Source organism: Atractosteus spatula, chromosome 6 (genome assembly GCF_055471065.1).
Source record: "Atractosteus spatula isolate fAtrSpa1 chromosome 6, fAtrSpa1.hap1, whole genome shotgun sequence".
In the NCBI taxonomy this organism is placed as follows: Eukaryota; Metazoa; Chordata; class Actinopteri; order Semionotiformes; family Lepisosteidae; genus Atractosteus; species Atractosteus spatula.
Genome location: NC_142711.1, coordinates 34,718,871 through 34,731,157, shown reverse-complemented (window position 1 = coordinate 34,731,157; position 12,287 = coordinate 34,718,871). Strand labels below are relative to the sequence as shown.

Genomic DNA, 12,287 nt, shown 5'->3' with positions numbered 1-12,287 from the left:
GCAGGGACACCCAAACTCACACCTGCTTGTCATCCCATTGATTGACACTCCTGACTCAGTTAATTATCTCCTTAACTGAACTGATAATCCTAGAGGTTCACATACTTTTTCTGGCAAAAACATTTAATGTTGGATCATTTTGATCAATAAATGAATGAAAAAGTATATCTTTCTGTGTGTTATTTGTTTTATTGGGTTCTGTTTTTTCTATTTTTATGACTTAGATGAAGATCTAATTTTAGGTCAAATTTATGCAGAAATTCAGAAAATTCTAAATGGTTCGCAAACTTTCTAGCACCACTGTATGTGCTCATGATGTTTCTTTAAAGCTAACATTTACGGTGCATGAGGGAGATGTTTCAAAGTTTTGAAGGAATGTTATACATTTTATAAAAACTAACAAACTGCTTATCTTTTAGTTTTCTAACTGCTTATAACACTGGCAAGTGGGAACATACGAGGGGGTATCTATAGGTCTGTGGAAAAGTACAGCTCATGTCTTAAATATAGTAAAAAGGGAAGTCGAATTTCTTGTTTTGCAAATGTAAGCAATAACGAAAGTCTCAGTAAGGAGTTGTTTTCCATTATCCAAGCTTGACTAAGAACTAACGGTTCATTTTAGGGATTAGGTAATCTATGTTAAAGGTAGGAAGTTTGTCTGTTACTGTGTATAAAAAGCGCTGAGCAACATCTTTCGGAGAGACTAGCTTCTACAAGATGATCTCCTGAATAAACAGCTCTTCTTTCACCAATACCCGGACTCTGACATTTTAATGTTTCTACAGTATAGAAGGGCAGATAGGGAGAGAATTGTATGCCTCTACTCTCTGAAGATGTCTATTCGTAAGAAAAATTAAAACTTACTTCAAACCGTTGCTGAACTGTGCTGTGACTTCATACAACGCTACAGTAGCCAGTCCTTCGACAGTTTGTGAGCCGGTGAAAGAGGCGACTCCATGGAGAGCACTGAGGTATGAACTGAAGGCGCTACTTCTCTCTCGGCCCTGGGCAGGTGGCTGATGTGTACTCACTGGTGTTCCAGACCATGGCCCAGCCACCCGTGAAGGACTATGTGCCCTTTTCCTGGGCCACCATGGTCCAGGTCAAGGCGGAGCACTTCAAGGCCCTCTCTCATTACTACGCTGCTGTCGCGCTGTGCGACCACGATGGTGAGTGTCTCTGCGCTTTCCAATTCATTGCTGTTCTCAATCTCCAAGTCTTTTCTTTTGAAGAGTGCAGTAAATGTGAAAATGTTGAATGGATCAGTCATTCTTCAGTGGTTTACTAAACATTGCCTTGCTACTGTAATCTGATTGGGAGACCTAGTATAAGACTTTCGAGAGTAACACCACCAAAGCAATAGTAAACACAGCAGCAAAAGGATGTTCTGTCTTGCTGGAGAGAATCAGCAAGAGATTCACATTCTGGCCTGCATTTTCACAACATGGCACATTGTTTTACTACACACACTTACAATGTCAGACATAGGTGGAAATGTGTATTTAACACTGAGAACGGGAGGAATTGCACAATTTTAATTTACACAAAGGGTTGTTGGAGTAGGGAACAAGCTACCCAGCCTTCTTGAAAAAAGCCAAAATCTTAGTTTTGGGAAACAGCTGGATGAGATTATTGGATCATTTACATTCTAACTATCAAACAGGGCCGAATGACCTCTCATTAGAAATATTTCTTATGTATGTATGCACTTCGCCACGTTAAGGTGTGCGTGTGTCTCCCGGCAGTGCCTTCTGCGGAGGATGAAGGCAAGAGTGAGAAGGCGCTGCTGCAGTTTCACGCCACGAAGCCACAGGGGCCCTCGCTCGATGTGGTGCTGCGGGATGCCGAGGAGAGGCGCAGGCTGGGTGAGCACTGTCTCCTCACCGCACGTCTGCATGGGTCCACAGATATAGAGATGCAGGAAAGTCTGCCTTCAGTGTCAGATCCATACGTGTCCACAGAATCTCAGGGGTCCACACCTGTACGACAGGAGACTGGATCAGCCCACTCTGAAACCAACAGATGCACAAGGCAAATCCTATTTGTACAGTATGTAGTGTTTGCTGTGGGTGTTCAGTGTAAAAAAAAATACAGGTCAAATTCTTTGAGACTTCACAAAGAAGTCCCAGACTGAGACTGAGTCTCAAGGTCTCAAAGACTGAGTCTTTTTCTGATGTTCTTCAAACTATACATGAGCCTGAAATGCCAACAGGACAGAACTCGACTGTTAAAAACTAGTCAGACAGTTTTCTCACATGCATCTGTCCTTTACAAAAAGCTACAGTAAGTTCACTGTAAGTAAAACTATACACTTGCTGTGTGTAGAAATGATCAGAGCACAAATGACAAAATCTGCTGTGTAAATAAGTATGGGACAAGCTACCCTGCCATGTAATTGAAGCCAAAATCTGATTTTTGTTGAGGTGAGATACTTGCATCAATTAAATATTAACTTCCAAATGAGCTAGATGGGATTAATGACCTCCTGTTGTTTGTCACTGTTTTTACGCGTAAGACATTATGCAACACTGCTGACTGTCTCGATTGCTGTTCATCAGTTTCATCAGTTTCCAGAGACACTCTGCTCTGACACCTTAATAGCGTCCAGGTACCATCTAAATCAGTGATGCCTAAATCCCGTTTAGATGAGTTATTCTGGGGTCAGACTAGCATAACACCTGAACCTTTTTAGACTTGAATAGAGAAGATCACGAGACCCAAAACAAGTGTCCTCAAGTGCACTATAAACGTCAGCCACTTCAGAATTAACAGTTAACATTTAACAGAACAGCACTGGAAGAATGAACATTTCCAGAGCACATACCTGGAATGGTATGGGAAAGAACATTTACAGCAAAGCAGACAACAGGAGGCACTTATTAAGACAAAGGGATGTTGAAGTCTGGGACAAGCTACCCCACTCGTGTTGTTGAAGCCAGTACCCTGACTTCTTTCAGGGGATGACTGGATGAGATCTTTGGATCATTAACTATTAACCACCAAACTGGCCTGAAGGTCCTCTCATTTGTAACATCTTTTTTTCTTTTGTGTAATACAGTGGGATAGTTACAGACTTTTTTTAATGCTTCACTACATCTCATGCTTCAGTGTATGAGCACAGGGTTGACTGGGCAATTTTCAGTGGTGTTAAAAAGGAACTGCAGCGCTATTTTTATATTTTGGAGTTAGAAAGAATCAGTATTGATGAACTAGTGACTAAATAATGAACTAAAATGTACACAGTAACTTGTAAAACCTATAATTTACATCACAAAATAGATTAAATTTCCAGGTATGTGCAGTGCTATGTTCTGCTTTTTAGAACGTGGCAACAAAACTTCAAGCTAGTAAATATATCTCTTTTAATCCAATAGAAATATTGCTTTCGATTTTTGAGACTATTTTTCCGACAAATACTACTTATTTGTTAACTCTACATGCAGATCGCGCTGGAACATTTCTGCGGTGAAACGTCTGCTGCACAATCTGTATTTATAAGCTCATACATCACATTGCATTAGTCATTTACGGAGACTAGTGAGCAGGAAGGTGCCACAACAACAACAACAAGACTTGCAGTATTTTCACAAAATGTTTGTGCTTAATTCAAAATTTGGAACATTTTTCCATACCGTCAGGGAATTTATTTAATAACCGCAGTTCCCCCTTCACTGTGAATGTGTGTGTTCCTGAGCTCGAAGCTCATGGCCGGTGTGTGCTGTGTGCAGGGAAGGCGCACCTGAAGAGGGCTGTCATCCAGCACGAGGAGGCCATGCGCATTCACAGCCTCTGCAGGATCCTGCGCAAGATGGACATCCTGCAGGAAGTGCTGTCTTTCACGCACAGGCGCTCGCTGGACAAATACTCTGAGATCGACCACGAGGACGACTTCTTTGAGACCTGCGAGGTTCCCAGCATTCACCGTGAGTACTGGAGCTTTGGGTATTCTTTGTTATCCCTCTGAAGGCCATCGTATGTCTCCTAACATGTACTGTAAGATATTGTAGAATTTTTTTTTTCAATTAGCTGCTTAGTACCAGTTTTTGCGGTCTGTGACAAAGCAGGCTCCAGCCTACAGTCACCACCATGTTAGGAAAAGTGAAACATACACATTCGACCAAACAATAGGTTCTTCTTGCTGTGGCTAGTATTGCACCTGTGGGTGCACACAGATAAAGAACACAGGTTCAAAAGGTATTTAAAATCATCACAAATACTTATACAAAACAACAGACTCAATAATACTTACTTCCTGCTCGAAGGACCCAAAGAACCAGACACCAATAGGTCTTTATCGTGCCAGAGGGAAAAATGTTCTCCAGAGATGGGAGAGACCAGCTAATGCCTAGTTACTGTTAATTAATTCAAATTGAGTAAAATAATATATAAATGTTTAAAGAATAGTATGTTTGAAATGATTACAATTTATTTAATTTAATATTTTATACATAAAAGTAAGAAAATTGCAAGTTGTAAGAGGCAGAGAAAAAAGTTGAACAGCAATTTAAAAAGTTGTGCCAAGTTTCTGTTTTTCTCAGCTTATATTGCACTAGAATAAATATTTATGCACTGAAGTGCTGCTGTGTGCTTGCCTTCTTTATAATTGATTTTTTTGCATGCCTTTTTGGCCTGAGATACCCTCACTAAAGCTGTGGTGTGATACAGTCTCTAGTTCTTGTACACAAATTTCATGAAATTGAATTGCCGCTAAAAGGTCTTGCATTTTTTTCAGAAGTCTGCCCTTAGAAATAAAGAAGTCCAAAAGATTCTCATCTGCTGAAAGTCACAAACTGGGTTTTTCACGTAGTCTCTTGTGTGAGTCCGGGCAGTGATATATTTTCTGACACTATGATATTAAGTAAAGTGAGATTATCTGTAAGGAGCAGTCTTCGTGTTGGCATGTTTCTGTGAAATGTCACTGCTTTGTGACATTCTACCACGGCAGAGTGCTGGAGCCTCTGATGGGGTTTATTCCAAATCCCAAGCCCACAAAGTTCATTCTACATGCTCTTCTAGCAAAACATTTCTGTGAAATTGAGATAAATATCAGAATAGCTTTTATTCTTCTGTTTTTCAGCTAAAACGCAGCAGAAGCCAGAAATCAAAACTCCAAACTTTTCAAAAGTTAGAATTACCGACATTTTTCACCAGCTGGTAAGTATTTGTAAAGGGACATGCAGGACGTTGGCTGTTAAGTAGGCTATGTACCACTGCGTACCAGTGAACAAGTAATAGGTTTATTCCATGCTGGAAAAAAAAAAGAAAGAAAACACAACGTTTCGGCCGTGGAGCCTTCTTCAGTGCCAATGTTTTGTGTAAATGTGTGTGGAAATAGTGGCATTACTGATCCAGCTCTTGTTTCTGGTCACCATTATTAAAGCAAAGAGAAAATCCAAATTTAGTTTGGAAACAATTCCTTACAATAACTTACCACATTGAAATTAAAGTCTAAAGAAGGTGGTAACAGTATTCAGTAGCCCCCACCATTCTATAGAGATGGGTTCACTTTCAGTGCCTCTGGCGAGACATGAACCTGCAGGGCTACTGTATACTGTACTTCTGCTGGAAACATGTCCTTGAAGCTGCACAGCAGCCCCCTCTGCTGGAATCAGACAAGCGCAAACTTAGAACGTGCTTCCGATCAACTGCTCACTCTGCAGCCCTTCGAATTCGCATTGATTTTACTTCTGTCACCTCTCTCACACATTATAACTGGCTTTGTTTATAACAATAGGTGTGGCAGCTATGTGAGAGTACTGTAATGGACCTAAGAATATTGGAAAGTTTTCAGATGAAAGGAGGCCATTCAGCCCGTCCATGCTGTTTGGTAGCCCATTGATCTGAGCATTTTCTTGAGCAAGCCCAGGTACTGTGGCAGGGTAATGTCCTTCAGACTCCTGCTGCCCTTGATTTTAAAAGACTCTTTGTTTGAAAGACCAGGTTGCCTGTAGAGCTGCTGCTTTACGTTGTATATATGTCCTAAGTAAAAGGATGTGCTTGTGTGTGTATCTCCAGGGCCCTCTGTCGGTCTTCTCGGCCAAACACCGGTGGAGCGCCCAGCGGCGGGTCCGTCTGGGGAGGGGGGAGAGGAGCTTCGGCCTCACGCTGCGGGGGGACTCACCTGTGCTGGTTGCCGGCGTCGTGCCAGGGGGCTGTGCTGCGGTACTCCCTTCTTCTCCATTACTCTTCGGCTCATTCCTCTTGGCATTTTAAAACTGCACAGCCCTAACTTACAGCTAACAGGGTGCTCATGTAGTGTATCCATAACAGAGAAAATTCTTATTAGATTATTAAGAATGTCATTACTGATATTATCTGTATTATTGTATATATTACTATTATAATAATAGTATTAGTAAGAAGTTCAAATACTGTAGGTAGCTGCGTCGGCATACATAAGCTGAAAAGAAACAAGCAAAAGTTTATTCCATGCTGCAAAGAGAAGAAAATAAACAACATTTCGGCTGTGGAGCCTTCTTCTTCTATTAAGAATATCATTACTGACTTAACAAGTATTTGTTTACTCGCCACTCTGCCTTTCGTCTGACCCTGTCTGTCTCAGCCAAACCAGTTTGCTTGAAACTCTTCTGGTAGCCAAATTTCTGTCCAGCGTCTTTTTCCCTCGCGTGTCTTTTTTTTTTCAAAAGTGAGCCACACCAGTCCGGCCTGTCCACACAGGGAAAACAAACAGCCTGCTGGAGTTGTCCACTCTCCCCTCTCCATCTGCCCATCCTGAAGATGGCTCCCCTCCTTGGGGCTCCAGCAGAGTCTCGCCCCAGGGGCTGCCACCCGTCCTGCCCTCTATACCCATCCATTCTTTCCCACTATCACTCTCTCAATCTTTCCTGGCCTGCCTGGTTTGCTCCTTCCCTTCTTCAAACTTCTCTTTCCGTCTTCATCGTCAGGCGTCCTACCCTCCCCCACATCCTGCAACATCTTCTGTATTAGTTTCTTTCCCTTCCTGCATCCACCTGAACAGAGCAGTCCGGACTCCCCGTTCACATCCCTGGCAGTCCTGTTAATCTGTTAGCCTTATCCCCTTTCATCTTCTGTTTGAAACTCTCTAACTTTAATTTGGCATCAGCGTTAAGGGGTCCCACTTGCTTCTTTTGGGGGATACCAGTCTCCTCAGCCAGGAGGGTAATCCAGTAATGCAAACTAATTCAAATCTACTCCCTTTTAATTAGACCACACAACTTAAATAGGAGTTCCCCGAGGGATGTAGCGAGCACTCCTCTTCAGGATAATACAAGGAGGTTTTGACTATACAGTGTGACCATCAGTAATTATACTTTGTCAGGTGTGTGGTATCGGTAAAGGTCTTCCAGGGGAGCAGCGATGAGATGCTGTGTGTGTTTCAGGAGGCGGGCCTGCGGGAGGGAGACTACATTGTGTCGGTGGATGGGGAGGACTGCAGGTGGGCCAAGCATGCCGAGGTGGTGCAGATCCTAAAGAGCTCAGGCGAGGCAGGCGTGGAGCTGGGCGTCATCACCCTGCACAGCCCAGAGCAGGGAGGACAGGTAGGACGCTCCACACTGGCTTGTCTCCATTACCGTGGGCACGAGAGGGACTCTGCAGGGAATGTTGAACCACTTTTCACAGCTCCTGAAAAAACTCTTCATTTTTGGTGTATCAGTAGTTACTTAAAAAATCCAGTACTAGGGCTAGTACCTAGGTATCCAGTACTAGGGCTGGGATAGTCAATCATTTGGTTATAATAAAGAAATTCTGATACAATGGCACCGGGGTGCAGTGGTTAGCATTGCTGCCTTGCGGTGCTGTCTGCATGGAGTTTGTATGTTCTCCCTGTGTTCGCGTGGGTTTCCTACCACAGTCTAAAGACATACTTCAAGGTTATTTAGCTTCTAGAAAAAGTGGCCCTTGTTTGTGTTTGTATCTGTCTGCTCTGCGATGGATAAGTGTCCTATCCAGGGTGTACCCTGCCTTGCACCTGTTGCTTGCTGGGATAGGCTCTGGCTGCCCTGTGACCCTGTATTGGATGAATAATATAAGAATAAAATACTTTTTGTGGCGATTACTTTTTTGCGTTAAAAAATAAGGATACATTTTGTCTCTAAGGCCTTTAGCCAAATTAGATGCTAAAATTAGGGCCAATATTTTGGATTTTCAGAACCGCAGCTTGTTGTGTCCAAACAAAGCACCAAATCAATTACTTTCAGTCACCAGGATGGCTGTAATTTGTCCTCTCAGGGTGCCCAGTAACCGTAAATGCTGTTTTAGAAATTATTTTTTTCTTCATATCTGGTTTATTTTCTTGGCTTTGGAATTTTCTTTCATTATTTTTTGTTGTGTACTGTGTTCTGTATGTATTCTCAAGTTCTTTGAGATGATTGAAAGGTGCTAAATAAAACAGCTTATGATTTGAATATACTTCCTGGCACCGGGCCTGTATTCCTTTGACAGCATGCTCACCAGATTTTCCTCTGTGCAGGGTGAGAAGAAGTGTGTGCTGCTCTCTGCGGGGGGTGACAAGGAAAACGCACGGCTCAAGAATCCCAGCACGGCTGTCCGAGGCTCTGGCTCCCTGTTGCTCTGGAATAAGAAGAAGAGCAGCACTGCCAGCAAAAAGAGGGCAGGTGGCACCTTCAACCTCCCGTTTGCCAACTTCCGAGACAGCGAGGCCATGTACTAGGCAGGGAGGCGGAGGGAGACCCAGAGAGACACCAATCCAAGCTCACCTCCTGAGAACGACCTTGAATACAGGTGGACTAAGCAGGGGGTGGACAGTGAGCGAGGGAGTGAGATGCCCGGGCCAACAAGACAGCAGGCTCTCAGAGACACGCCGGGATGATGTCCGCAGAAACTGGAGGGAGAGCCTGTAATCGGCGATGGAGAAAACAGAGATTCCCTCAGAGGGCGGACTGAGGTGGTGCCGGGTATGACTGTGGCACACATGGTAGAGACACGGTTAATACTGCTGTCTGCTCTTAAAATTCACACACAGCCATAGCGTGTAGTGAGAAGAAAATAGGAACCATGGGCAATGTGCCCATTTCAGGAACTGCAGCAGTGTAGACATTTTTGTGGTGAGGTGAGGTGGATGTTGGGGACAACATGAGCTGCAGCTAACTTTAGGTAGACGACTGCGCAACAGTACTCAGAGCTGGAAGCCATCCAGCATGTAGAGCCGATAAGCCAGTGAGACCATGCTCTTGTGTGGCTTCCTGGTTACACCATACTGACTAGCTCTTCGGCTTTGATTGATAACTGCTTCTGCCTGTGGACTGCTTCGAATTCAAGAGTGAAATGTGACCCATAGGATACACTTCGAAACTCACTGGAAGTCATTCTTAAACCAAGAACAAGAAGCGTGCTTTTTACACAAAGGGTTTTTGGGTTCTGGAACAAGCTGTCCAGCCATCTTATTCAAGCTGATACCAAGAAATGGTATCATCCATCGCTTCTGTCCAGAAACGGATGGCTGAGATAAATGGTGTCACAAGCAGGCCAGTGAGCTAGATGGGCTGAATGACCTTCATTTACAGACTGTGGCCATTCCACATAGCAGCAGAATATATTTCTAACAGACTGACCCCTCACACAGAACCAGGAGTCCGCGCAACACAGCTTTCAGTGTTTTGAAACCGAGATGCCCCTGTCACAGGCTCCTGATGGCTGAGCAAGGAGATTCTTGCAGTGTTATTACCCTGGCAGAACTGACCAAGGCACGTGCAGAGTGGGGAAGCACAGTGTTTCACCTGGGCACTATATTGTACTCATTCTAGCTGCCACTGGACCCTCTTGAACTAATCTCAAGTCTAAACACCAGCACATTCATTGCAGCTGTGTTTTGGGAGTCAGTGTAAATGAAAAGAAAATTAAAATTCACAAACAAAACCTTTTGAAGATAAACAATGTTTTGCTCTTTGACGTGACTGGTTCAGTTGTCAAAGAACAACCATTTCTGTTAAATGTAATTAAATGCAATATATTTTTTGCAAAGTGACTATAGAGAAAAACTGTAGGGGCTGAGGAAAGCAAGATGGAAGATCATGTCTCTTTAAATTAGAAAATATACAGTATTGCCAGCATCATTTTTGGAGATACCTGACTCGTGCGCTGGGTTCTCTTTAGATGAGTGACCTGGGATCTGTAACACAGACAAGCTCTCAGTTCAAGTTTGAGTGGAACAATATTAATTACACATTACACAAGTGATTAAAAAACAAATCCATGAGTTTGATCTTGAAAAAATGGCATTATGTTTCGATAAATAGCCTGGAGGCCTATCAGTGTTATCTTTCCTGGTTTTACACTTTATTTATATCTACACTCTGATTAACATGCACAAACATAGAGCATTATGAAAATGTTAACCCTTTTTTCATTTAACTTTCTGGAGCCATGGGTGGCATGGTGCCACAGTGGATAGTATCTTTGGGGTGCCTGCTATATAGAGTTTATATGATGTGTTTACCTCCTCTAAAAGACATGCTAGTTATGTTAACTGGTGTGTCTGAATTGTTCCTGTGTGCTTGTTACATGTGTGCCTTTTGCTCCTGGTAGAGGCACCAGGTTCCCTCACACCTCTCTTACCAGAATTAAGCAGCTTTCTGATAAAGCGTGGATGAATAGTGCAGCCATATTTCCACTTCCTTCCCACAGTCCTTTGCAGTACACTAAATAGGAAGTCAATGGGTTTAACAACAGTGGTTTTATGTAGCTCATATTACTGGGCTCACCCTGGAAGCATTTTTCTGTAACTTGTTTCCTTGTTCTGTTTCTCAGTGGTTGTTTAAACACCAGGCTTTTCAAGGAGGGAATCTTTCTTCCAGCACTGTTCCCTACCTTGTGTTGCACTCTTGTGGTTTGCCCCCCAAAACAGGGCCGCAATTAGTACAGTCAGCATTGTTGTGTTGACACTCAGATGTCCGAGTCATTTCATCGTCTGAAAACAGCATGAAACAGAGAGGGATAAAATCATATTTCTTTTGAAAGGTTTCCTTGTGCGATGCACTTTGTTGTGAAAATACTTTACAGACGGTTTTCCTGACACACTGGCTTCACCCACATGCGGAACTCTGTACAGTTAGCCACGTTGTTCGTGGAGATGCTGCTCTTTGCACACTGCTACCCTCCTTGCCAGCGGGGGACTAAGGCAGCTCAACTGGAAAACTGAGTTTTAATCCGAGACTTGGAGTACGATGCACATTTCCAAGAGAAATATTGCCTGGGGTAAGGAAGATCTTGTCAAGCTGTATTGTTAAGGTAGCTGGTTCACTGTGACCTTCCAGGGAATCCTACATCAGTTGAACATACTGAGTGGCCCTTCTCCTCAAACATAACAACGCACTTGTTTTCTCCCTGGCTGGTGTTGTTTTTCTAATGCCCCCAGACACCAAGATGTTGGTATTGTTTAAATATTGCTTTCAAAGTGGAAGCAACTACAGCAAGCAAATAATTTCATTAATTTATGGGAGAAGTCTGTTCTTTTTTTACAATTAAACAATCCAATTGGCCATTTAAAATAGCAGTGGATGTATTGTTTGAAATTGGTGAGTGAGGTGCTTGATAAAGGACAGCTGTTTATGTACTGGAGTGTTCTAGTCTCAGGGCGCTAGGCTGAGTCCCTGGGTACATGGGAGTCTTTCTTAGAAACGCTTTCCCAACATCAGCAGGCTGCTACCAAGCATGACAGGCTGAACGTTTCTAATGATTTTAAAGGAGTTGTGGATTAACACTGTTCTTATGCACAAAATGGCATGTTGTGTTCTCAGCTCTGATGCAGCACTGCTGTTTATGCTGAAGTCATACTTCTGGTGCATTTACATAGAACACACAGGGACCTGGGGAAAGGTTCTTTGCCTCAGAAACCTGAAACAGTTAACTGTTTCCAATGGGGGAGTCCCACTTGTGTAGGATAAAATTGTGTACTGTTTCATACAATATATCTCAGGGGTGCCACACTCTGTCCTTTATGTTTAATTTTGTCACAAATTAATAGTTCTGGTTTGGAATAGGACAATTGCATATTGTAGTGGGGGTTTCAATAAAATCATCTAAAAGCCAAAATAATGTTTAAATGAAGTGGAAAGGAAAATGTCTGTTTTTAATCATCTGAGCTTGTGATGTATGAAGCAAATTCACAGCATTCCTTCAAGAAGGTTTAAGAAGATCAGTGGAGTTCTGTATAGCACCATGGAATGGTTGATAAAATTTAAATCAATCACCTGTTTCTGTTCGAGCTGAATTTTAATTTCTGCGATGTACAGTGGTTATTTCATCAAGCAGTAGATCTTCTTGAAGACAAAGTAGATGACAGTTGA

The 12,287-nt window shown here is 42.8% G+C and overlaps 1 protein-coding gene across 1 annotated transcript in view; it reads left to right on the top strand.

Annotated features, from left to right (window-relative positions):
- rhpn1 (rhophilin, Rho GTPase binding protein 1) overlaps positions 1-12,033 on the top strand; it is a 47,192-nt gene extending 35,159 nt beyond the window's left edge. Inside the window, exons 9-15 of the mRNA XM_088919669.1 lie at positions 1,013-1,169; positions 1,746-1,865; positions 3,729-3,923; positions 5,078-5,154; positions 6,016-6,162; positions 7,362-7,520; positions 8,453-12,033. Of these exons, the coding sequence (XP_088775795.1) occupies positions 1,013-1,169; positions 1,746-1,865; positions 3,729-3,923; positions 5,078-5,154; positions 6,016-6,162; positions 7,362-7,520; positions 8,453-8,653 (1,056 nt within the window). The 3' untranslated portion in view covers positions 8,654-12,033. The remainder of the gene's footprint in view (positions 1-1,012; positions 1,170-1,745; positions 1,866-3,728; positions 3,924-5,077; positions 5,155-6,015; positions 6,163-7,361; positions 7,521-8,452) is intronic.
- The last annotated feature ends 254 nt before the right edge of the window (positions 12,034-12,287 follow it).